Source organism: Hyperolius riggenbachi, chromosome 5 (genome assembly GCF_040937935.1).
Source record: "Hyperolius riggenbachi isolate aHypRig1 chromosome 5, aHypRig1.pri, whole genome shotgun sequence".
Classification (NCBI taxonomy): Eukaryota; Metazoa; Chordata; class Amphibia; order Anura; family Hyperoliidae; genus Hyperolius; species Hyperolius riggenbachi.
In genome coordinates this window covers 381064159-381090173 of record NC_090650.1, presented here as the reverse complement: position 1 = coordinate 381090173, position 26015 = coordinate 381064159, and the positions used below count along the sequence as shown (strand labels likewise).

Here is a 26015-nt window from a genome sequence, read left to right as displayed (position 1 = left end):
TATCCTCAGTTTAGGTTCCCTCTAAGGGGCCAGAGACTGCTGGTACTCAAGCTGCCAACCACATTCTAAAAACAAACTGATAAATTACTTCACTAAAATTAGATAGTGAACTCCCCCAAAAGGGCCCATACACACCATGCAATTTTCCCATCAGAACAAGAAAGGAATAGATTTTGTGCAATACTGATCTGATAATCACTCTCTCAACCAAGTATGCTGGAAACTATCGATCACTGATCTGATGGGAAAAACACATGGTGCGTAAAAGCCAGAAAAGGCAAAAAGGAAAGAAGTTACTTTCACACTACACACGTGTTGCACATTCCTGAAAAGCAGATCACAAAGGTGTTGTAAACAGAGGTAAAAAGTACATAGAAGTATACTTCACTGGTACTGTAAACGTGCACATCAGCTGGTAAATGCACAGAGTGCCACAAGTCAATCCAAAAGAATCGGCTTCACCGATTGGAACAATATAACTGCACTGAGTTGCCATTATCTTGTCCGTCGCAACGGATGCAGTGTGACAGTACCCTTAGTGTCATGACTATGTACTCGTAAAAGCTCTACAGAAGAGGTCAGAGCTGTATACATGCATAATAAAATTCTGGTTCACACACTTGGTTTGATATAATAATACAAAAACAAACAGATTATAAAAAGAATATTGGCTTTATTAAAAATTAAAAAGACAAGACATTAGTAAGTCCTTAGGATCACGAGAGCGAGGTTCCTGTAGAAAACAAAAACGGACAGGTGCAAGTAATAATATACATACAGCAAATTCAGACTGGATTGTAAGCTTGTGAGGGCAGGGTCCTCACATGGGTGTAATATTAGGTTATTCTCATACTATGCAGGAGCTATGCATGTTACCCACTAATGTCTATCCTATCTTACCTAGACAGGAGTGACAATCTGCTGATACATCAACACATTGGTTACTGTTTGCAAAAATCAGACTGCCCTTTAGGCCTCTTCACAGTGGGGCGTTGCGTATGATGAGACGTTAACCTCCCTGCCGGTTATCCCGAGCTCAGCTCGGGGTAACCTGCCGCGGAGGATTCCTCAGGCCCTGCTGGGCCGATTTGCATAATTTTTTTTTTTGTTACACGCAGCTAGCACTTTGCTAGCTGCGTGTAACTTACGATCGCCGCCGCTCCGCGCCGATTCGCCGCAACCCGCCGCGTCAGAGGGTGCCCCCCCCCCCGAGCGCTACCTGGCCAATCAGTGCCAGGCAGCGTCGAGGGGTGGTTCGGGACTCCCTCTGACGTCACGACGTCGGTGACGTCATCGCGCCCGTCGCCATGGCGACGGGGGAAGCCCTCCTGGAAATCCCGTTCAGAACGGGATTTCCGGATGGGTATATGCGCCGGCGGCGATCGGCGCATTCGGGGGGACGCCGCAGGGAGGGGGGGAAGCATGTAGCTAGCGCTAGGCTAGCTACATGCTAAAAAAAAAAATAATGCCAAAAAACACCCTCCCTGCCGTGCGCAGCAATTTTTTTATAACGGCAGGGAGGTTAAAGTCGCACAACGTGCCCCTAATTGGACGTTATTATGCACTGTGTTGTGTCTCTTGGTGCGGCGTTTTCGTCACATACTGCACATGAAACGGGGCATGCGTTACATTTTTTAAAAAAACATTACTGAGCATGTGCAACACACAACGCGGCAAATTTATTGCTAAACGCACAGCATGCAGCACTCTCTAAATATTGCTACACGTTACACACAACACAACGTGTGCACTGTGAATGTCGCACAGACTTTGTATTGCTGTGCGTTAGTGTGGGTTATAAATTTTTATAACGTGTGACTTTAACGTCCCACTGTGAAAGAGGCCTTAACCACTTCTCTACCACAGGTTTTTTTCCCCTTCAAAAGCTCTTCCAATTCATTCGGTAATAACTATCACTAATTATCACACTGAAATGATCTACATAGTATTTTTTTGCGGGACAAACTAGGCTTTCTTTGGGCAGTAGTTTATGCCAAGAATTATTTTATTTTATATGCATTTGACAGGGAAGTAGTAGAAAAAAAAAATGGGGAAAAAAATTATTATTTCTCAGCTTTCAGCCATCGTAGTTTAAAAATAAAAATGTGCTATTATAGATAAAACTGACACATTTTATTTGCCCATTTGTCCCAGTTATTACAGTGTGTCCCTAGTACAATGTATGGCGATAATATTTTATTCTTGGTTAGGGGTGAATATATATCTTATCTAAAGTTTAGATAGGTTACACAGCATATCTAGCTGCAAAAAGCTTCAAAAGTTTATGATTATTTATTCCTGTGATACGAGGGCAGCCATGTTCTGTTTGTCACATTGTCACAGGCTGAGGGCAGGAAATGCTATCAGCTTGCCTGTGTGTAAATCCATTCCCCTCTCCTCCTCCCCTCTGAAATCAATGGTTAGTAACCTCCTCCTGCCCAGACTGAGCTCCCATAAGCCCTTGCTACAGTGCCAAGGCACAAAAGGAGCTGTGGGCGAGGCTTGTTCACTTTATAGGGAATTAAAGTATTAAAACAAAACAAAAAAGTATTTGGCTTGAGGAATGCCCTATAAACTATATGAAAGGAACACAATTATGCAATGAGTAAAAGTTTATCTCAGATCTACTTTAAAGAGAATCTGAAGCAAGAATAAATCTCGCTTCAGAGCTCATAGTTAGCAGGGGCACGTGTGCCCCTGCTAAACCGCCGCAATAGCGCCACTAAAAGGGGGGTCCCTTGACCCCCAAACCCCCCACTGCGCCACTTGGTCGCTCCTGGAGGCAGGGCTACCGGTTGCAGCCCTGCCTCCAGTCGCGTCTGTCAACGGCGCATCGCCGCCTCTCCCCCGCCCCTCTCAGTGAAGGAAGACAGAGGGGCGGGGGAGAGGCGGAGATACGCGCTGACAGACGCGCGTGGGGCAGGGCTGCGGCGGTTAGCCCTGCCCCAACCAGGAGGCGCTCCCCCGCATTACGGAGGGGATTTGGGGGGGGGGGGGGGGGAGATCAGGGACCCCCATTAAGCCGCGGGATAGCGGCGGTTTAGCAAGGGCACACGTGCCCCTGCTATCTATGAGGTCTGAAGCGAGATTTATTCTCGCTTCAGACTCTCTTTAAAGATTGTCATATCTATAAAAAGGGGTGATCTGATTTTTATAGGGGTGATCAGTGCATACTATCACCTATCAAACAACCCTGAACCGTTCTTCACTCTGCTCCACTGCAGCCAGTGGAGTTTTCTCTTCCCAAATGGGTGAACACCATTTATCCATTTATAAAAGAGCAATCTGTCTGCTCTTTTTTTATTGCAAAGTAATCAGCAAAATGGCATTCGTCTGAGTAGATTTGCCATTTCTATAACTGTGCCAGCCTGTCAATCTCAAGAAAAGTACTCACACCTAGGGCTCATTTGTGGGAAACTGCAGATCAATCAATACATGTATGTATCAGCCCTTCTATTTAGGGATGATCAGGGACACCAAAATAATTCAAGTTAAAGCAGCATCATGCAAATGTGGTATGCAAATGCATGCAGTTTGAAATTGGAGCAATTGAATTCTACCTTGGCAGGCTATAAATGCATAATGCTGCACAAACGCAGAATTATTTGCATCTCATTGACTATACCCATTTACTTTATTGAAATCGGAACAGCTTACAGAAGGCGACTTGTCTGAAGTGGTGCGAACGCTGAAGACAAAAAACTGGTTTATCTTAACCTGCAAGGGGGAAGTAAAATCTGAAATGATCATCACCAGTTTAAAGCTAATGGGAGCCTTTTTAAAATAAGATTCATAAAGAGAAACCAGAAACCAGATACTAAGGAGAGGGAAGGCTCTGGGTCCTAATGAGCCTTCCCTCTTCTCCCGGTGCAGCGCTGGCTCCCGTTTAAATCCCCGCAGCAGGGACTTCAGAAGTCTTAAAGATCAGAATCCTCCCGAAGACAGGCAGCTCCATACTGCACACACGTGAGAGAGGGCTCCGAACACTTCCGAGGCCTCCCTTCAGCGGCGGAGACAGCAGCATTTGACCGAATTGGTCGAATGCCGCTACGGGAGATCCTGTACTGGAACAGGCACTGGGAGAGGAAAGGAAAGGCTCATTAGGACCCAGAACCTTCCCTCTCCTTAGGGAAGTATCTGGCTTTTTTTCAGCATGGTTCCCATGGACTTTAAAGCCAAACTCCAGAAAAAAACAGTAGTCTGGAAAGGGGCTAGAATTCCTCCTTTGTGTTGCTGGTATCTACAGTGTGTCCTCACTGGAGAGGTCTTCCCAGATAGTCCTCAAGACCGAAAAAGTTAGCTATGAGAACCCAATAGGGACTAAGAATAAGGCCTCTTCTCCTGGCGGACTCAAAAAGCTTCAGGGCTGCAGCCACTAGGACGTGCTCCAAACAGCCAGGATCATTAGGGAGCCTTGCCGAAAGACTCCTTACTGTTTTACATACTGGCTTGAACTGGTATTCAAATCCTGGTCAAAGGCAACAGCCTTACCAGTACGCTATCCAGCTGACCTACCAACCTCTTAGCCTTGCATGTACACAAACGGACTTGATTGAGGATAGTGCAGGGCAGTGGCTATAACGACATCGCTAGCCCCCAGGCTAGCAATGTGTTCTGTTGCTATGCGGAGTAGGGCCAATAGAAGAATGGATATTGAGCATCAGAGTGGACAGGGTGTGTGAGGGGAGAGCAATGTCCTTGGCCAGAGGTCAGGCAAGTTGATCCGTCAGACTAATCACTGGCCAAGGCATGTCAGGGACCAACAGTCTGGTGCAGTGTATCCTAACCCTGTCCTCAAGCCTCAAGGACCAACAGTACATATTTTGCAGGGAACTGCTCATATTCATAGGTGGGGTAATTAGTGTCTTAGCAGTGCTGATTGAAGAGCAATTTAATTACAGGATTAAACTGTTATTCTAATCAGTAGCCTATACCCCATTTTCCATAAGAAATCTCCACCTTTTTTCTAATAGTTCATCAGGGACGTCTGAGCTGAAACCCCTCCCATAGTGACATTTTAGCCATGGCTATGACAGTTTCCTGTCAGATTATCAAAGCATTGTGGGAGAACGTGCTGCTGCCAAGGGGAGAGAGTCTCAAGGATCAAACAATACCAATGGATTTCACAGCTAGTATCACTAAGGGCTGGTGCACACCAAGCGGCTTTTTGGGCGTTTTCAGACCCGCTTGCGGCTGCGGATCTGCTTGGTCAATGTATCTCAATGGGGTGGTGCACACCGGAGCAGGCGGCGTTTTGCAGAAACGAAAAATGCCTGGGTGAGGCATTTTTTGGATTGTGGATGCGTTTCTGTCTCAATGTTAAGTATAGGAAAAACGCAAACCGCTCTGAAAAACGCCTGTTCAGAGCGGTTTTGCAGGCGTTTTTGTTACAGAAGCTGTTCAGTAACAGCTTTACTGTAACAATATATGAAATCTACTATACTGAAAACCGCAGCAGCAATCCGCAAAACGCCTCATAAAAATAAAAAAAAAGCGTTTAAAAATCTGCTAGCATTTTGCGGATCTGCTTGCGGTTTTTGGTGTGCACCAGCCCTAAGTTCTTGATCTACCTTCTATTTAACTTCTCACTTTGTAAGGACTTGATTTTTTGCTCCACCTACTAGATTTAAAAGTACTCTTTATCTACCTACGTGGATTGAAACAAAAAAAGTGCACTGTTGGTGGGACTGGAGGACTGGGTTGGGGAATACTGCAATAGCATGTGTCCAAGGCTTTACTCAGGATATGAAGTGAGAGGGGAAAAATGGCAACAAATTCCGACCCCTTTTAACACCATCTGAAACTAAGTTAACATTTTTATTCCTGTTGGACTTTAGGGCCCATATGCAATTAATTTTCTCTCCAGAGTTCTCGTAAGCGATATTTTTTCATCTTTTATTTAGAATAACTTTTCAGCACTTTGCAATTAAAAAATACCAAAAAGTAGGTGGAAAAGTACTATCAAAACTATTTTAAGTATTTTTTTGCCTGTTGGCAATTTAAAGGGGATTTTATAGACAAGTTTGAAAATATCACTTAGGAGAAAACTCCGGAGAAAAAGTGAATTGCATATGGGCACAGGGGCCTTATCTAATTCACCTGTGTTTTCTCCTAGGTGATATTTTCACACTTGTGAATAAAACAAATTTTAAACCATCAGCAAGCAAGAAAATACTCAATTTTGATAGTACTTCAACTACTTTTTGGTACATTTTCAATTGCAAAATGTTGAAAAGTCATTTGAAAGATGAGATGATAAATTATCTCCTAGGAGAAAACGCAGGTGAAAAGGTGAATTGCATAAGGGCCCATATGCAATTCACTTTTTCTCCAGAGTTTTCTCCTAGGGGATATTTTTAAACTTGACAATAAAATGCCTTTCAAATCACCAGTGATCAATACTCAAAATAATTCTGATAGTGCACTTTCCTTTATTTTTTCAATTGCAGAGTGCTGAAAATAGAAGATGAAAAATGTTCTCTTAGGAGAAAAAGTGAACTGCATATGGGCCCAGTGAAGTAGAGTGAAATCACCATCTTTAAACTAATCCCCTGCAGGCACTTGCCACTGGAGGTAGAGATGCTGCCCCCATAGTTTCTCCTTTGTAGGCAATTCCACCAGGTGTCAAACACAGACACACATGGGGTTATAAATGCTGTCATTCAGCTGTATTAGGCTGCAGTTAAAAGACGCTTGTGACTGGCATATGGGTGGCTGAACTGTCCAACAAGTGCGCAGTCCAGCCATGCCTCAGAAAGAGGCCATCATGTGGCAAAACTACTTACAGGGCTGCAGTGCTGTCATACTTCATGGGTGGGGTGTGCGCCTAGCTCCAAATGTTTTGGCTGGAGGAGGCAGAGCATTAAATTCCTGGATTCAGGGGGACAGAGCCCAGCGCAAACAAGAGGTGGGTCTGCCAGAGGAGGGGGCCTGAAAGAAAATAGCATGAGCTAGTAAATAGGGCCCTGGGGCACATCCAGCCCTGCTGTAGAGGGAAGCGGAAGATTAGTTAGCCTAATTCTTTTCTACAGTCTGCGGCTGCAAAGACTTGTGTGATGATGTATTGTACAAAGTCCTGACATAGCCACCCCACTAATGCAGCCTTAGTATCGCTTGTCACACAGTAACTGATTTGGTAGGTAAAGATACTTCAGCAAGCTGTTCATGCATTTCAGGATGCTAGCAGAATACTGCCAGATTAGCCCTCTTGTAAGGCCGTATCTGAAATATGGAGCACAGTTCTGGGCATCACATTACCAGAAGGAAAATGATCAATTTGGTGCTCGTCTGTACATGTTCCTGCTGCTCAATTTCCAACATGTCCGATCTGCTTCTGATAGAGAAAGGGATCGAATTTGAGATCAGTACTGCACAGAAATCAATCCCTTTCCCGATTGAAAGCAGATCAGACATATTGGATTAATGGTGGGAAATATGCCGATATGCAGGGAAAATTGCACTGTGTCTTTAGAGGAGATCTAGCATGCTTAAATAAATCAGAGATAAACAAAAGCTTGGAAGATGAGTTTTTTGTCCTTAGACTTGTGCAAAGAACTAGGGAACATGATCTGCATATGGAGGTAGAAAAGGTTTTGTCATCTAATAAAGTGTACCCGAGGCAATATGTGACATGAAATAAACGTGTATGTACAGTACAAATACTTTAATAGGCTGTTATTTTTACTTGTTTTATTTTGTTGCCTAAAAGTTGACTTCTAGGCATGGAAGTGACAGCTTCTGTCTTGTTGGTAGCTTGTTGGGAATATAGTAAAGATAAAGTTACAGCCACGAAGGTTTTCCTGTGGGCTCCTGAGGGCAAGGAGAGATAGAATACATGAACTACTGACCTTTTTCTAAAGGTGGCCATACACTGGTCGATTTGCCATCAGATTCGACCAACAGATAGATCCCTCTCTGATCGAATCTGATCAGAGAGGGATCGTATGGCCACCTTTACTGCAAACAGATCGTGAATAGATTTCAGCCTGAAACCGATCACAATCTGTGGAGCTGACGACGCCGCCCGCCCCCCCCCCCCCCCCCCCCCCCTGCATACATTACCTGCTCCGGCCGGCGCGAGTCCCCGCTGTCTTCTTCTCCGCTCCGGCTACTGAACTTCCTGTCCAGGGGAAGTTTAAACAGTAGAGGGCGCCCTACTGTTTAAACTTTCTGCCGGGACAGGAAGTTCTGTGTAGCTCTGGAGCCCGAAACGGAGAAGAAACGGTCTGGAGCCCGAAGCGGAGAAGACGACCAGGGGACTCGCGCGGCCTGAACAGGTAATGTATACCCGCTGTATTGCGTCGGTCGTCGGGCATTCGAATGCCGCTAACGACGCACTCCCGACCCGCCGGCGACCGAGAAAAATCTTCCACGCGGAAGGGTCGGCGGGAACAATTGATTTCGGACGGAAATCGATCGTTCTGTCAGCGGTGTGCGCGACGATTTCAAATCCGTTTCGATCACTGTGATCGAAACGGCTTTATATCGGCGGGAAAATCGTTAGGTGTATGGGCCCCTTAACTCTGGGACACTTAATAGGCTGCCACTGATAAGAGACCGTAAAATAGTCAACATACTTTGCAAATATTTAAATATAAAAGAGAACCCTGGGATACTTAATAGAATTGTTCATCTCATCTGTTTATTTTCACCTCAGGTTCACTTTAAGGAAAGGCATTTTCTTTCCCTTTTAAGGATAATTGGCCAAAGTTTAGTAAGGCCTTTTTTCCCTCCTTCCTCTGGATCACCTGAGTGAGGGTGCAGGCTAGTGTTGTACCATATATTCTGGTTGGACTAGATGGGATGTATATCTTTTTTCCAACTCCACTCTGCTGAGAATCTAGCGACGGTACAAAGAACCCAGATGTGGTTTGTTGTACACTGTGAAAGGTGCTGCTAACTTCCACAGTAATACATCACAGAGTAAACTAGACACGTGTTCACAGGTTGTACCTAGTCTCATTTCATTCCCTCCACCCGTATGGATCTAAGTGACATTCTACACCCATTTCATACTTTGAACCCTCAGCCACATCACTCAGGGCTCCATCGAGTTATGTTACCTTCCAGCTACTTACCATACACTTGTGTGTGAAGACCCATCTATCCAGGCACCAGATCTAAAACCTGGAATTAAAAAAAGGGAGACACCAAATGACAAACTTGTAATTAAGAAAGCTAAATGCACAACATTCACATGTCTAAAGGAGTACAGGGGTCACTTCACAAGATTAGTCATTTTAAAGCATGGATATTTATCTGAAAGATCTCTCCTCCACAGTGCGACAAAGATGAGCAAAGCTGGACAATGCAGTGCTGAGATATTAGTGCTAGACTCAACAGAAATATAAGAGTATGGATAAAATGAAGTCGCTAATATTCTTTAAAAGCAGACCTCACATTTTGCATAAGGATCAGGCACCAATTTTGAAAAGCCGGGTTCATGTGTCTCGTTTCAGTGGTGGAATTTAGGTTTGAAGGGAAGGTATAGCTTATTTTATTTTTAGGAGTAAAAACATTTGGTTGCCTACTCAAACCTTGCACACATTCGGTGCGGACAGCTTCCTCTCAAAGCATGTAAGTTCTTGGGGAAATTTTTTTTCTCCTCCATTATTACTGGTTAAAGAAAACTGTTGCTCACAGTAGGCCAATTCAAGCTCAACTTCTAATGTGAAGAATTAGGCAAGTTGAGTAGGCAACATTTTGCTGATGGTTTAGCATGCCTTCATATATATTATATAGCTTTAATCAGAAGGTTCTCCACAAAAAAAAAAAAAAAAAAAGGTTAAAATTCTGCATGCCGAACTGGCACATAGTTCCAGAAAACCTCAAGGTATTGTGTGTTCAAAATAGTACAGCTAGCATTGTATAAAACAGCTGCATTATTGGACAAAAATGCTTCATATACAAAACATTCTCAAATAAGGACAACCTATGACAATGCAATCTTTGATAGAATTCTTTTAAGATACAGAATTCCTAAGTTACCCTACAATAATTAAAATACATCTTTAAAAAAAAGTGCATGCAACACAACTATGAATTGAGTGGAAAAGCTCCTGAACTGCACGCTTTCAAAAGCCATGTACACACTTTATAATCTGGCCATTGAAAATGGCTAATTATCACCTTGGCCAAGCTTAACTGCGTTGTCATGTTCTCTGGAAAGCAATCTAATAAACTTCTAAAGATATTTTACATGGAAAGCGACCTAGCTCATTCCACGGACTTAATTTGTGAATCATCTAAAGTTATAAGGCGGGGTAGAAATATCAGCCCTTAGGGCTTTCATTACTCTAGGTTTAGCAATAAATGCTCAATGTCTACTGCCTAGGTCTGTGACAGGTTTGCATTGAATTTGTGTTTTCCAAGTTCCTACATAAACCCCACAAAAAAACAAACTTACAGGGGCATCCCCTGTATTCTTAAAAAAAAAAAAAAAAATCTCCAAAAACAATGTAGAGCTAGTTACAATATATCTCTAACGCATAAAGCAAAGACCATCTGATGGAGAGTATTTAAAAGCTTAAAATTAACACCTCTCAAGAAAGATTGCACAACAATACAATACTCTGTAGGAATGTATGTAAAGGGATATGATTCAGTGAAGTCCTACTTACCTCTGCTCCCCATCATCGAGGTCCTGCTCTTCTTTGCTCATGCACCCACTCCTGAAGAACTCCATGCAGGATTTAGTGACACTGCTGACCAGGGCACCAACAGAAAGGCAACAAGACTGGCAGAAGAACAAGCTCAGTGCACGACTGGCCAAGCGCCAACGTACCCTTTATTCACTTCACTCCCCAATATATATATACACACATAAGAGCAATTTCAAGCTACAATCGTTTAACGTAATAGAGAAACTCCATGCAGCATCAGATAATATGGGTGGAGGAAATTGTTTATATGACTTTCATACTAATCCAATGAAAATCTCTTAAAAAGAACCAAAGGTGGGTTTTAAGAATGTTAGGAATGGATACAGAGGCTGGTTCTGCATACAATGACCAGCCTCTGTTACTATACGGTGCCCCCCAGCGCTCTGCTGTCCCCCAGAAAAAAAAACGCAGTGCTAGCAACATGCAGCGTGTCGCTAGCAGGCTGTCATTTTCCACAGCTCCCCCGCCTCCATCGCGGCTCAGCGTCTGCGTCCCTTCCCTCCAATCAGCTTAAGGAGGCGGGGAGCGGCGGTAAATGACAGCCTGGATGTAAACAGCCTGCTAGCAACACGCTGCATGTCGCTAGCACAGCTTTTTTCTGGGGGGCCTGGGCGGGCACAGTATAGTAATAGAGGCTGGTCATTGCATGCAGAACCAGCCTCTGTGTCCTAATAGTATTCTTAAAACCCACCTTGGGTTCTCATTAAGAAGCCACATCTCAATATATTGCAGCTGCTAGGCACCCTCTCATTGCAATTCATGTGTGCTCTTCTTCCAGGCTCAAAAAAAAAAAAAAAAAAAAGAAAAAAAAAAAAAAAAGGAATTACAGCCAAAATATGGTGGGCTACAGTAGCTACTAGTGACCACCCTCCAGCTGCATGCAGTCTTTGGGCATCACCTTTCACCCCGGACATAGTAACATGTAATGACTCCTTGCCTTCTCCGGTCTTTTGGACTTGTCACCAAAAGCGCCTGTACCACGTATGTACTGATGTCACCACATGTGGCAGTGTCACACGGCACAGTCGCTTGCGGTGACAATTCAAAAAGCTGCTGGACAACAGAGAAGGCGAGGAGTCGCACCGGTGTGACAGTTGAGTATGCAACACTCGCCAAGGGCCTGGTCACTTCCATTACTAAGTGTACAGTAACTCCGGGCTACAGGGATTTGGACATTTACACAGAAGAGATTCATTTTGTCCAAAGACAGGTAGGATAGCTATATGGGCAATAAGGAGATGGAAGGTTCCCAGACTGTAAATCATCTTCACTGAACTAAACATAGACTGATGGAAAGCAGTAGGCAATACAGTACGCTTAGAGCAGGGGTGTCAAACTCAAATACAAAGTGGGCCGAAAATGTACACTGGGACCTAGTTGCGGGCCGACCTCAATGTCCATTGGCCACCTCTCTTAAGTTCCCAGATGTCTTATGGCCCCCTCCAACCCCTACACAGTTCCCTGGTGTCTAGCGATTCCCCCTCCCCTAGTGTTATTCCCTGGTGATCTAGCTTCACCTCCAACATAGCTTCCCTGGTGGTCTAGAGTGGGCCAAACATAATGTAAAGTGGGGAAACCACTTGAGGGCCAAACTTAATGGCTCAGGGGGCCAGATTTGGCCCACGGGCCGGAGTTTGACATGTATGGCTTAGAGGAAGAGTTCAAATGGCAGGTGCAACAGAAGAGTGTCTAGTGAGTCTTATAGATAAGTATAACAATCATATTCACAATTTACCTTCACCCATGCAATCATATGCCACTGGGAAGAGTTCTCCCTTCAATAGGTGAAAACCACCAAACCCTAAAACACAAGTTGCATTATATAAAAGAGCTAACCACTTGCAGGGGTTTATGGCCTATATAGTACATAATTGTGTTAATGTCCCATTGTTGAAAGATAAAGGAGATGGCGTTTTCTAATGCGGAGTTGGGTAACAAGAATTGGTTACTTTTGCGAAACAGCAAATGTTAAAGAGTCACTATAGCAAAAAAAAATTAAAATTAAAATTTAAAATATGTGTAAACATTGACAAATACCCTCTTTTCCTGAAAATAAGACCTAGCTGGAATTTTGAGCATGCTTGAAATATAAGCCCTACCCCAAAAATAAGCCCTAGCGGAAGTTAAAGAGGAGGAAGAGGCAGCCAGTAAGTGGGGACACAGTGGTACAGTGCCAATCGGGCAGTGAACCTGTCATCCCAGCACACAGCAAGGTTATCAGCTGTTTGCAGGGAAGACAGGGCAGGTGCCTGATCTGTACAGTTGCATACTTTCAAATCCATGAACATCACAGTACACAGGAACAGGAAATGTTCTGCTGAGAGACACTTCCTAATAGAAATATAAGACATCACCTGAAAATAAGCCCTAGCACCTCTTTTAGAACAAAAATTAATATAAGACACTTATTTTTGGGGAAAGACGGTAGGAAGTACGTTTTTTTTTCCAGCGGAAAATGAGCCATAAATTACTTTTCTCCTATGTTGCTGTCACTTACAGTAGGTAGTAGAAATCTGGCAGAAGCGACAGATTTTGGACTAGTCAGTCAATCTCTTCATAGGGGATTCTCAGCAAGGCTTTTATTCTTTATAAATATATTCCCTTAAAAGGATTTAAACAATGATGCCGGCCAGCTTCCCTGCTTCCTACACAGTTTTTTAGCAGTTGAACAGAGCAACTGCCATTCACTAAGTGTTTTTGAAAATAAATAGATCCCCGAGAATCCCCCATGAAGAGATGGACTAGTCTAAAACCTGTCGCTTCTGTCAGAATTCTACTACCTACTGTAAGTGACAGCGACAAAGGAGAAAAGTAATTTATGGCTCATTTTACCCTGGAAAAAAAAAACACTTATTTGTATATGTTTGCACATATTTTAAATTTTTAAAATTTTTCGCCATAGTGCCCAAGATTAGGAATTTCTGAAAAACTATAGTCACTCAAAATGTTGAAGGCAAGGCCTTTAATTTAGGTGAAAATTTGGTAGTGCCCTAATCTTGAAAGATAATTTGTCACTACACATTAGCAAAAAAGCTAGCAAGAGTCTGTTCAACCAGTAGCTCAACAACCAGAATATGATCCTACAGCATCAAAGGCCTGAAACCCACTAGCAGCGCCTTTCTAAGCCTTTTGTGTGTACTTTGAAAAGCTCTTGCTAATGTAATAATTTGTGTGATCCACTGGGATGTGGAGGGATGTGATTTTTAAAAAATGCCCGGTAAAATTGCATAAGCAACAGCTTTACAAATCGGTGGCTGTTAGAAAGAGCTGCTAGTGGGTTCCAGGCGGGCTTCTGTGGGATGGCTAGTGGCAGCTTGTTTAGCCAATGCTAAATGCATTCCAGCTACCGAGCAGAAAAATGTTTGGCATTGGTTACCGGTGTTTTGTCGCCCATTTGGGCTCGAAGACACAATTAGGCCTTGTTCACTTTATGAATCGCCAGTGCTATTGCAAGCGCTGAGCAATTTATTGAGCTTTTCTTAAAGTGCTTTTGTAAAAGAATTCAAACTCTTTCACCCAGAAATGAAGAAATGATGTATTTATTCATGAAAGCACTGGGGAAATAGTTATACAAAGCGCTTTTTCAAGCACTTTGTGGTCTCCCTATACCTTCCATTGAGCAAAAATGCTCAGTAAATGGTACAGGCAGCACTTTGCTGAGCGGATTGCAATTGAACTGCTCACATGTGAACTCTCTCATAGGGAATCATTGCACAAGCGCTTCAAAAAAAAAAAAAAAAAAAAAAAAAAAAAAAAAAAAAAAGAGGATAGGAGGCCTCAGGATAATCCAGGTTTCCCCAATCGCCTTATTTCCTCACATCTTCACCACTGGGTCTATCTAAACCTATTTGACAAGGGCTTGTTGAATAGGATTCCTGTTGCTGGGCTACCGCCATGGACATAACATCTGGACCATCCAGAGGCTTCCCACTACTGAAGTTTTCAAATTTTAAAGCTTTAAGAACTAAAGTTCTGCAAGGCTGCATAATGTGAAGCCTTGAAAACTTTCTTGTACCTATCTTTTCATTAAAGGGAACCTTAACTGAGAGGGATATGGATGTTTCCTTTTAACCACCCTGGCGTTCTATTAAGATCGCCAGGGCGGCTGCGGGAGGGTTTTTTTTAAATTAAAAAAAAAACTATTTCATGCAGCCAACTGAAAGTTGGCTGCATGAAAGCCCACTAGATGGCGCTCCGGAGGCGTTCTTCTGATCGCCTCCGGCGGCCAAAAGTAACACGGAAGGCCGCAATGAGCAGCCTTCCGTGTTTGGCTTCTCCTGTCGCCATGGCGACGAGCGGAGTGACGTCATGGACGTCCTGACGTCAGCCGCCTCCGATCCAGCCCTTAGCGCTGGCCGGAACTATTTGTTCCGGTTGCGCAGGGCTCAGGCGGCTGGGGGGACCCTCTTTCGCCGCTGCTCGCGGCGGATCGCGCAGCACACGCGGCTGGCAAAGTGCCGGCTGCGTGCTGCTTTTTATTTGAACAAAATCGGCCCAGCAGGGCCTGAGCGGCAGCCATCGGCGGTGATGGACGAGCTGAGCTCGTCCATACCGCTAAGATGGTTAAACAATATCAGTTGCCTGGCAGTCCTGCTGATCTCTTGGACTATAGTGGCTGAATCACAGACCTGAAACAAGCATGCAGCTAATCCAGTCTGACTTCAGTCAGAGCACCTGATCTGCACATGACAGGCAGGAGCCTGTTAGAGGCTGCACAGGACAGATCCGTTCCTGTGCAGCCTCGGATCTCCGGGGAAGGGAGGGAGGAGAGGGAATTTCGCCGTGGAGGGGGCTTTGAGGTGCCCCCCCCCCCGCCACACCCAGGCAGGCAGGAGCGATCAGACCCCCCCCAGCACATCATCCCCCTAGTGGGGAAAAAAGGGGGGGCGATCTGGTCGCTCTGCCTGCACCCTGATCTGTGCTGGGGCTGTAGAGCCCACCCAGCACAGATCAGCTAAAACAGCGCTGGTCCTTAAGGGGGGGGGGGGGGGTAAAGGGTGGGTCCTCAAGTGGTTAAAGGAGCCAACTGTCCAAGTTTCAGGCCTCTGAATTACACCCCCCCCACACACACACACACACAAGAAATTCAGACAGACTCTGCCCTTTCTGAAGCCTGGTTTACAAGAACAAATTCCAGAAGTAAGCTTAAATTTTTTTTTTACAAATTGAAAGTATAATACTTCAACTCACGGGACATGCACATGAACTATGTCCTTATGTCATAACAGCCCCACAACAGATCTCTTGTATAATGCAACTTTCATAATTCTGCATTATTTTACTTATGGTCGAGGTAGATACTTACACTATAAAATTACCGAGATCAGCTGGCGACATCCTTCCGACATCTGTCCACTGCTCATCTGCCGACATCCTCCTTCCAACATCTGTCTGTCCACTGCTCAGCTGCTGGAATCCTTTTGACGTCTGTCCAATGCTTAGCTGGAAACTTCCCTTTGACATCTTTCCACCGCTTACCTGGAGACATCTCTCCCGCACTTGTCCACCGCAGCTCTTTTTTACAACCACCTTACAACTCCAGCAGGTGAAGACCCTCTCAATCCACGGAGATCCAGATTCCACACCGATGCATGGGTTTAGTCCACAGAACTCCAGAGTCCTCCGATGCATCATGTCCTTTCTAAAGTCTCCACAGCAGTACTTCAAAGTGCCTGGCAGTCCATGTAGGTCAAGATTTTTTTTTCCATTGGCAGAAAACACCACCCAAAACTGAAGCAGTATTTAAACAGAGAACAGTGTTCAGTAACCTATTAAAATCGTACTTACCTTCACAGCTCCAAGCTGCCCGTTAACAGCTCAAAAGCATTTCCCAGCTACCTCTCAGATGAGCTATGCCTAAAAATTCAGCCAATTTTTCCCCACACAACAGAGGAGCAACTTTTTGAGAAAATTAAAACTAAAACAATTGGAGTATACATTTAGAATGTGTTTTTACTATTGAAACAAGCATTTCCTTTCAAGTGAGGGAAATACTAAAGTGTGTGCAGCGAGTCACCAGGATGCATTTTACAATTTTTTTAGTCTTCATCTTATGCATACAGATATCCCACTAGACCCTAGAAACATTACATCTGTCATTGCTAGCTGACCTACAACTGCTGTTACACCAACCACATCAGCACAACCACTGTCAATTGCCCAGGTTAAACAAACATTTGACTAAAAACTTCCTAGATATATAGCGCCTGCAACTTTATGAATAGTGTTAGCAGCCCAGGCTGCCTTGGAACTCTCTTCTGTGCACTATAATCCAGCGTTCCTCAACACTGTCTCCTCAAGACCCACCATCAGTGCATGTTTGGTAGAAATCCAGAGATAATTAGCCGTGCTTTATGCTGGGTACACACGATGCGATTTCCCGCTCGATAAACGGGATCGATCATTTCTAACATGTCCGATCAGCTTTCCATCGATAGAGTGGTCGATTTTGCACACATAACATTAGAAATCAATCGATCAGACATGTCAGAAATATTCCATCGAGCGGGAAATCGCATTGTGTGTACCCAGCATAAGACCTTAATAACCCTCCCTGTGAATGTTTGTGGTTTCCATCAAAGCATTAACTGTTGTTGGGCCTTTAGAACTGGGTTAGGGAACTATGCACTTTACTATCCAATTAGGAACGTATAGGCTAACACTTCTGCTGGCCACCGAGGTGCGCGATTGGACAGAAGGATGGCATGATGTCGGGTTTACACTCATAATTTAAGAGATTAAAAGTTAACTTAACAGGTCTAGTGGAGTATTAGTTTAAAATGTGTAAGCACCATATGCAGTTTTTCTGTGGTGCATCCAAACCAAGAGACATTCATCAGCATGGTTAACATAAAAAGGTGCTAGTTTATTTTATTTATATAGCGTCAACATCTTCCATAGCTACAAATAATGGGGAGTGCCCATTACTAGCCAGTGAAAATGGTTTTGTCTGTCTGAATCTGCATCCACAGAGCAATACCATGCACCCTAACAAACCACACACCTGCATTACTGCCCGCTGTTAACTACATGCATTAAAAATCTAAATCTAGTGAAGATGCATAATAGTGCTTTGACGTACGGGAGCATTTTGTACCAGAAAGTGTGATCTAAAGACAGATTTATTTTTTTTTAGCAACTGCATGCAGAAGTTGCTGAGAAAAAAAAAAACTCATGATGGCCACATTTGCTGTATTAGGAAGTCAACAGTAGCAAATGGTTGTGATTTTTCCCCTTTGTGTGTCTTGGTAAGTCTAGTAAAACCAGGTATTGTCATCTGTCACTAGTTAAGCACAATTAGCTGCTTACGATCAAGGGAAATTAAGTCTCGTGTCAAACAGCTACTTTGCACAAGCTTGAACTCCACCCCAAAGATTTCATATTATTAGCAATTAGTGCACTGAGGTTAAAACGTCATTAGAATATTCAAAATGATTTAAGATACCTTCAGGCTTGATTTAACATTTTAGGGCTTTCTCCTGCTGTGTACTTTGTGGTTTTAATTTTAAAGTAAACATTGATTTTCCATTAATATAGTAGAATCCCTTAATAGTAAACTCCAAGGGACCAGGGAAAATAGTTGTTATATTAGAAGTCTACTATATCAGAATTGGTCATACATTGAATATTTATACAGACTCATTTGCTGGGACTTGAGGACAGTTTAATATATTCAGACGTTTAAGTGAATGGGACAGCCATGCGTTTTGGCAAAAAATGCGTGCAGCATGCGTTCCCGGACCGCATGCATTGTGAACATCAGACATTGCACTCTATGCAATGTCTGATGTCGTGCGTGTCCGCCACCTGCACGCGTTTCCAAAACGCGGCTGGAAACGCATGCAGTGTGAACATCAGACATTGCACTCTATGCAATGTCTGATGTCGTGCGTGTCGGCCACCTGCACGCGTTTCCGAAACGCGTGCAGTGTGAAAGGGGCCTAATATATCAAAGTTTACTATAACAAGATTGTACTGTATAACATTAGCTTTCAGACTTGGATCTTCACATTGTTCCATGCGGTCTTTACACAAAGAAGCATGTGTTATTTTTCTCCTCAGGAAAACACATGCATTTTAAAGTTAATGACAGTGAGCAAAAATGTGTACACAAGCGGGGACTATACAGGTGAAACCCGTAAAATTAGAATATCGTGCAAAGGTCCATTTATGTCAGTAACTCAACTTTAAAAAGGCAAAATATATGAAATAGTCTCATTACATGCAAAGTGAGATATTTCAAGCCTTTATTTGTTTTAATTTCGATGATTATGACTAACAGCTTATGAAAACCCCAAACTCAAAATCTCAGACCATTAGAATAGTGAAAATTTTCAATTCTAATCAGCTAATTAATTTAAAACGCCTGCAAAGGGCTCCCTATTTCCTATATTAGTTTCACCTTTTAAGCTGAATTACTGAAATAAATGGACTTTTTCCAAATATTCTAATTTTTCAAGTGTCACCTGTATAGTAGTGTGAAAGGCCTTAAAGTGCACCAATTCAGAGCTGGGTTAGGTATATGAATGTTTGGGAGGTTTTTTTTTTTGGAGCCTGCAAATCCTATTTAAAACTAAACCTGAAGTGAGAAACTTACCATATTTTTCATGGTGGTGGGTGGGTGGGAGTGTGTGATGCATATTATATTCCAAATAATACATATTCGGACCGGCACCAGGTGTCCTCCCCTCCACAATACCTATATTTTGCATGGTCTGCTGCCACCAGTCACTGTGCATCAGAAAAGGGGCGCCCTGAAACTGCAGAGTGCACAAAGCCTTTAGGAAACCATCTACCAATCAAGCAGATTGCCAGATCAGCCAATTGAAGCTGCCCATGGCACACTTTCTTAATTGGAGCAGATGGTCACTAGCAGGTCAATGCAGCAATTGGCCCCAATGACGAAGGCATGGTCCCGCCTGCGAGACCACCGGCTCAAAGAAATAGCAGTGGGCAGCCGTGTTGGGACAGTGTGTCTGCCTGATTGGCAGATGGCACCCCAAAGCCTGCTGAAGGCTATGAGCGGTTACTTCCTGTTGATTGGAGCGGCGTGTACCGCACTGGCTGCACGTATGTACACAGGAGGACAAAAAATTGGAGGGAAAAAAGCAGGGCTGTGGAGTCGGAGTTGGAGTAAGGGCAATTTTGGGCACCCGGAGTCGGAGTTGTGGTTATATAAACTGAGGAGTCGGAGTCGGGTGATTTTTGTACAAAATCCCCAGCCCTTTAAGTATTAGACTAAGGAGTCGGAGTCTGGGCCATTTTAGTTACCCGGAGTTGGAAGATTTTTGTACCGACTCCACAGCCCTGGAAAAAAGTCCATAAGAAGTCACTGTACCATGTATGCAATAGGTTTAGTATATTTTGTTTCCCTGGTTTTTGTCCTGTAAACCTGGGTGCGTCTTCTAGTCCGAAAAATACGGTACTTCAGGTTTGGCTAGTATAAAGCCTTTCCATTCCTCCATAGGCCAATGGTAAAGCAATTTGAGGTCCTCGGTTGAAAAGCTTTTTGAGGCCCTCTGCACATCAGATTTGCGATTCCGATTTTCCATGGATGCTATCAAAACAAGAAGAAAAACGCAGCATGCAGTACCGATTAAAAATTGCAAATCTGAATTGCAGGTATTGCACAAGAGGCCTTAGAACTACTCCCTCTTTTAGTTCCGAGCACAAGTGCATCTCTACTATAGATGCGCAAGTCCAGACCCACACATGTGCAGCAGCAATGCACTCATCCTCAGGGACAGGAGTAGTTCCGAAAAGTGGTTTAACTGAGCAGCTTTATTGCAGACAGTGGAGGAACGGGGAGGCTTTCTACTATCCAGAGCCTTTCCTCTAAAGTATTATTTCTCACTTCAAGTTGGCATTAGGCAACACTATCCAGCCACTTAGCAGTTGCTGGATGGTGTAATGGTTAAGGGCTCTGCCTCTGACACCAGACGACCTGGGTTTGAATCTCTGCTTAGCCCGTTCAGTAAGCCAGCACCAGGGATGCTCTCCGATCTCAATCACGAGTCATTACTCGTGATTCAAGCGAGGTTTAATTACAGGTTTGCGGCAGGGGATGAAAGGGTTATTTACCAATAAATCTGCATCCTCCCTGCGCTCCAAAGCAGTCCATTCGTCCTAACAGTAGTGTTCCAAGCCTCGCTGCAGTCACTTCCTCCTTCCGGCTTGAAGGATGAAGTGACGGCAGCGAAGCTTGGACACTACTAATAGGACGCTTGGACCGATTTGGAGCGCAGGGAAGACGCAGATTTATGGGTAAATAATTTCATCCCCCGCCGCACACCTGCTGTAATCAAACCTCATTTGAATCACGAGTAATCACTTGTGATTGAGGTCGGAGAGGATCCCTGGCTAGCACCTATTTGGTAGGAGGCCTCGGGCAAGACTCCCTAACGCTGCTACTGCCTATATAGAGCGCCCCAGTGGCTGCAGCTCTGGCACTGAGTCCGCCAGGAGAAAAGCATGTTATAAATGTTCTGTGTCGGTCTTAGAAGAAGCACATCAAGAAAGTCTTTTCTCAGACTAAACTTATGCTCCCTTGACTTGTCACACAAGGTTCATTCTTTCTTTTATTAAAGGTAGAAATAGAAACAGGTCTTTGTACAGATACTTCAGCCTTTTCTTTACAGGTGCTACATGCAAACTACAATCAACAATTTAATTGGCAAGTGTGTACAGGATCCAAAGAAAGAAAAGTTTGGATAGGCTTTAACTATTATTACACAGCTTTTACAATGTACAAATTAAATCGCTTCATGCAGAACACAGGAACTGTAGTCCGTAACATGAAGTACAATGCCTAGCTCTGCTGACACATTAAAAAAAAAAATGAAACTTAAAGAAGAACACTTACCAAGAAACCTTAGCCAGTAATTATTCTAAGCTGAGTAACACCTGCTTAAGGCCAATTTCTTTTTCGTTAAGCGCCTCTATGGCAGACATAGCTTCTGTGTTTTCAGGCATGCGCACTGTTGCTACACCGTTGGAAATATCTCTGAGATTTACAGACTTCACTTTGTAGCCATGGAAAAAGTCTAAGATTTCGGCAACGGTGATGGTAACAGGCAAGTTCCTTATGAACACTACGGTCATGTCATCACTTGAATCTTTATGGTGGCCACTTGTGTCGGCTTCACTTGTGGGTGTAGAATCCTGCAGAACGTTGCTGGTGGAATCATCCATCGGTAAAGGTTCAGCGGAATCTGAAGGTGGTCCACTCTGCTCAGTTTCTAGTGGTGGCGTGACATCCATGTCTATTGGTGGTGTGACATCCGCTTCTTTTTTGTTATCAGTACCCTCAGCGTTAGTTGCTTCCTGTTCTTTTTTGTTATCAGCATCATCAGTGTTAGCTGCTTCCTGTTCTTTTTTGTTATCAGCATCATCAGTGTTCGCTGTTTCCGTTTCTTTTTGGTGATTAGTAACATCAGTGTTAGCTGCTTCTGGTTCTTTTTTGTCATCAGTAACCGTGCTAGCTGCTTCAGTTTCTTTGTTGTTATTGGTATCATCAGTGTTGGCAGCTTCCTTTGTTTTATCCAGCTCCTGGCCAGTCGTAGACACGTTTTCTGGCTTTTCTGAGGCTTCCCCAGATTCCGGAACCTCATCTGCTTGAGACACTAGAGACGACTCAGCAGTATTTTCTGTACTACTTTTCTTAAGGCTTCTCAATTGATCCCTGGAAATTCGGCTCATTAAAATCTCTGTGCCGTTAAACTTCTTGTGGTTTAGTTTTTCAGCCCTGCGGGCTTCACTTTCGTTGAAGCATTTTACTAACGCTTCCCCTAGGCCGACACCTTCATTATCAACCAGTATGGTGATGTCATCATCTTTCACGGGAAAGTCACCGAAAAAACTGACAATATCACTTTTTGTAACATCAGAAGCAAAATTTCGTAAGAACAAACAAGATTTGGATTGAGCTCTGCGGGTTAAGGGACTTTTTCTTGCTGGATCTTTTGAAACCCTTTTCTTCATGCGTTCAATGAGTTCGGACATATTTTTTTTGGAGATGGGCAGTATATTTACGGTGTGGCCTTTGAAGCTCTCAAGATTAAGACTGAGAGCTCTTTTGTAGTCTTTCTGTGTGGTGAACATAGCAAAAGCTTCCCTAGTTCTTTTACCATCTTTGTCAAGTAGGAATGTAATGTGAGAGTCATCCATGTCGAGATCGAAGAAGAACTTCTTTAAATCCTTCTTTTCAGCTCTGTAGCTTACATTAATAAGATGCACATAAAATTCCCGAATGTACGGGGAACCGTGTCTTTCCCGTCTTCTTATCGGGGACCGAGACCTGGTTCGGGAACGCCTCCTTCGGGGAGGAGAGCGCCCTCTTCTATTAACCCTCGAATCACCTCCATTGTCATTCCACTCTTGTGCATCAGAAAGTCTTAGTGTTACTGGAGCACCGCAAAGGAAAACTCCATCGAGTTTGAGCGCTTCGGCAGCTTCTGTGGGCCTGCTGAATTTTATTATGGCATTTCCATTTCTAACTCCGGTTACAAATTTTAAGAATACGACGTCATCCACTCTGAAGCCAGAGAAAAAACTGCGGAGTTCCACTTTTGTGGCCTTCTGTGGCATCCCCTGTACGAATAAATAGGATGGGTTTTCAGAGGAGCGCCCCTGGGGACCAGCAGAACGGAGAACGCCCAGTGGGTCACTTAGACCGATGCGATATACTTCCAATGCACGCTTCATTTCTACTTCAGTGCTGTACGACAGATAAATAAATGAACTCTTTAAAGGTCGTCCCGACAGGGTCATTGCATAACGGGCATCTTCAGTTGATGAAAAAATAATAAAGGCTTCTCCATATTTTCCACCGGTAATATATACACCTCCCCTGGGAATAGTCAATCCATAGAAAAACTGCCGAATATCAAAAGAATCTGCGATGGGTGGAAGCCCTTGCAGACGGACAATTTCTGACATTTTCAGGCCTTAAGGATTGACACCTGCAAATAAGAAAATACAGATTTTTCTTTAATATTATGCAGCTTTCCACAAGGATTATTACACTTATTTCAGGCGAGGGAGCAGTCTTAGCCTACCTGGCCCTGGCAAAGTGCAATTCAATTAAAATTTCAAAATTTTTGCTTGCAACTTAACACAACGTGTCAAGCAAGGGTCTAGTGCACATTTTGAGTATAATAAAGTAATTTTTCCAACACAAAAGCATGTAAAAAAATACACTTCAACTGAACCTGAAGTGAGAGGGATACGGAGGCTGCCATATTTCTTTACTTTTAACCTCAGCGGTATGGACGAATATATCCGTCCATCACCGCCGGAGGTCGCCGCTCAGGCCCTGCTGGGCCGATTTTTACAAAATAAAAAGCAGCACACGCAGCCGGCACTTTGCCAGCCGCGTGTGCTGCCTGATCGTCGCCGCTCTGCGGCGATCCGCCGCGAGCAGCGGCGAAAGAGGGCCCCCCCAGCCGCCCGAGCCCTGCGCAGCCGGAACAAAAGTTCCGGCCAGCGCTAAGGGCTGGATCGGAGGCGGCTGACGTCCATGACGTCACTCCGCTCGTCGCTATGGCGACGATGTAAGCAAAACAAGGAAGGCTGCTCATTGCGGCCTTCCTTGTTTATTCTGGGCGCCGGAGGCGATCGGAAGAACGCCTCCGGAGCGCCCTCTAGTGGGCTTTCATGCAGCCAACTTTCAGTTGGCTGCATGAAACAGTTTTTTTTTTATTTAACAAAAACCCTCCCGCAGCCTCCCTGGCGATCTTAATAGAACGCCAGGGAGGTTAAAGCAGACCTGAACTCAGAACTGCTTCTCTGCTTTAAAAGGCAACAGCGTAACCTTTGAACAGAGTATGAAGCGTCCCTAAATCAGTTTTTATTTCACAATACTGTTAGGCTTTATTACCCTACCTGAAATGCCGCATCCCAGTGGCTGCAGTCTCAATTAATTGCACCCAAATCCCCTGGCGAAGATTAGGAGATCGCTTCCTGTAGAGGCAGAGCTTTGAACAGTAGCTCTGCCTCTACTCTGTCAATCTGCGCGGATCTCCGCCTCTGCCCACTAGGGTTGCCACGATATACCGGTATTACGATATATCGCGGTATGATTGTGCACGGTAACCATACCGTGCACAATCTCGGTTTACCGGTTTTAGGGGGCGGGGCGACGTAGCGGCAGGGATGCGACGCAGCGACGAGCGCACGAATAGCGGTAGGGATACAAATACTCACTGGCTAGAAGCCAGCTCCGTCCTTCACGATGTACCCGGGCTTCATTGTACTTCCTGTTCTTGCATCACATTTCCTTGAAACAGCGCCCCCTGGGTGCTATTACAAGATGATGCAAGAACATGAAGTACAATGAGAGCCCGTACATCAGTGAAGGACCTGGCTGCCGGCATGTGAGTATTTATCCCTGCTGCTGCGTCCCCTCTCCCTCCCCCCCCGGCTCTCTGTGCTGCAGCCACCTGTTTTTGGCTACACCTATCTCTGGCTTCCTATGCTGCGAGCACCTACTACTGACTACACCTATCTTTGGTTACCTATCCTGCGAGCACCTACTACTGACTACACCTGTCCCTGGCTACCTATCCTGCGAGCACCTACTACTGGCTACACCTAACCCTGGCTACCTATCCTGCGAGCACCTACTACTGGCTACACCTAACCCTGGCTACCTATCCTGCGAGCACCTACTACTGACTACACCTGTCCCTGGCTACCTATCCTGCGAGCACCTACTACTAGCTACACCTTGTCCCTGGCTATCTATCCTGCGAGCACCTACTACTGACTACACCTGTCCCTGGCTACCTATCCTGCGAGCACCTACTACTGGCTACACCTAACCCTGGCTACCTATGCTGCAAGCACCTACTACTGGCTACACCTATCCCTGGCTACCTATGCTGCAAGCACCTACTACTGGCTACACCCTGTCCCTGGCTACCTATCCTGCGAGCACCTACTACTGACTATACCTATCCCTGGCTACCTATGCTGCAAGCACCTACTACTGACTACACCCTGTCCCTGGCTACCTATCCTGCGAGCACCTACTACTGACTACACCCTGTCCCTGGCTACCTATGCTGCGAGCACCTACTACTGACTACACCTGTCACTGGCTACCTATGCTGCGAGCACCTACTACTGGCTACACCTGTCACTGGCTACCTATGCTGCGAGCACCTACTACTGGCTACACCCATCACTGGCTACCTATGCTGCGAACACCTACTACTGGCTACACCCATCACTGGCTACCTATGCTGTGAACACCTACTACTGGCAACACTTGTCCCTGGCTACCTATACTGCGAGCACCTACTACACCTATCACTGACTACCTATACTGCGGCCACCTATCGCTGGCTACCTATA

General features: G+C 44.5%; 1 protein-coding gene across 5 annotated transcripts in view; it reads right to left on the bottom strand.

Moving 5' to 3' along the window:
• Window positions 1-653: 653 nt before the first annotated feature.
• Window positions 654-26015, bottom strand: part of LOC137519037 (RNA-binding protein 12B-like) — a 40230-nt gene continuing 14868 nt past the window's right edge. The window contains exons 2-5 of one of the 5 annotated variants that reach the window (XR_011020948.1): window positions 21523-23620; window positions 15967-16391; window positions 9078-9126; window positions 654-6930 (exon numbers count right to left, since the gene is read on the bottom strand). Coding sequence is in view for 2 of the 5 variants with exons in the window: in XM_068237644.1 (XP_068093745.1) it covers window positions 21543-23597 (2055 nt within the window). In the remaining 3 variants the exon portion in view is untranslated. Of the gene's footprint in view, window positions 6931-8041; window positions 9127-15966; window positions 16392-21220; window positions 23621-26015 lie in introns of those variants that run through there. The other 4 variants (XR_011020947.1, XR_011020949.1, XM_068237644.1 and 1 more) reach the window with 4 other exon arrangements.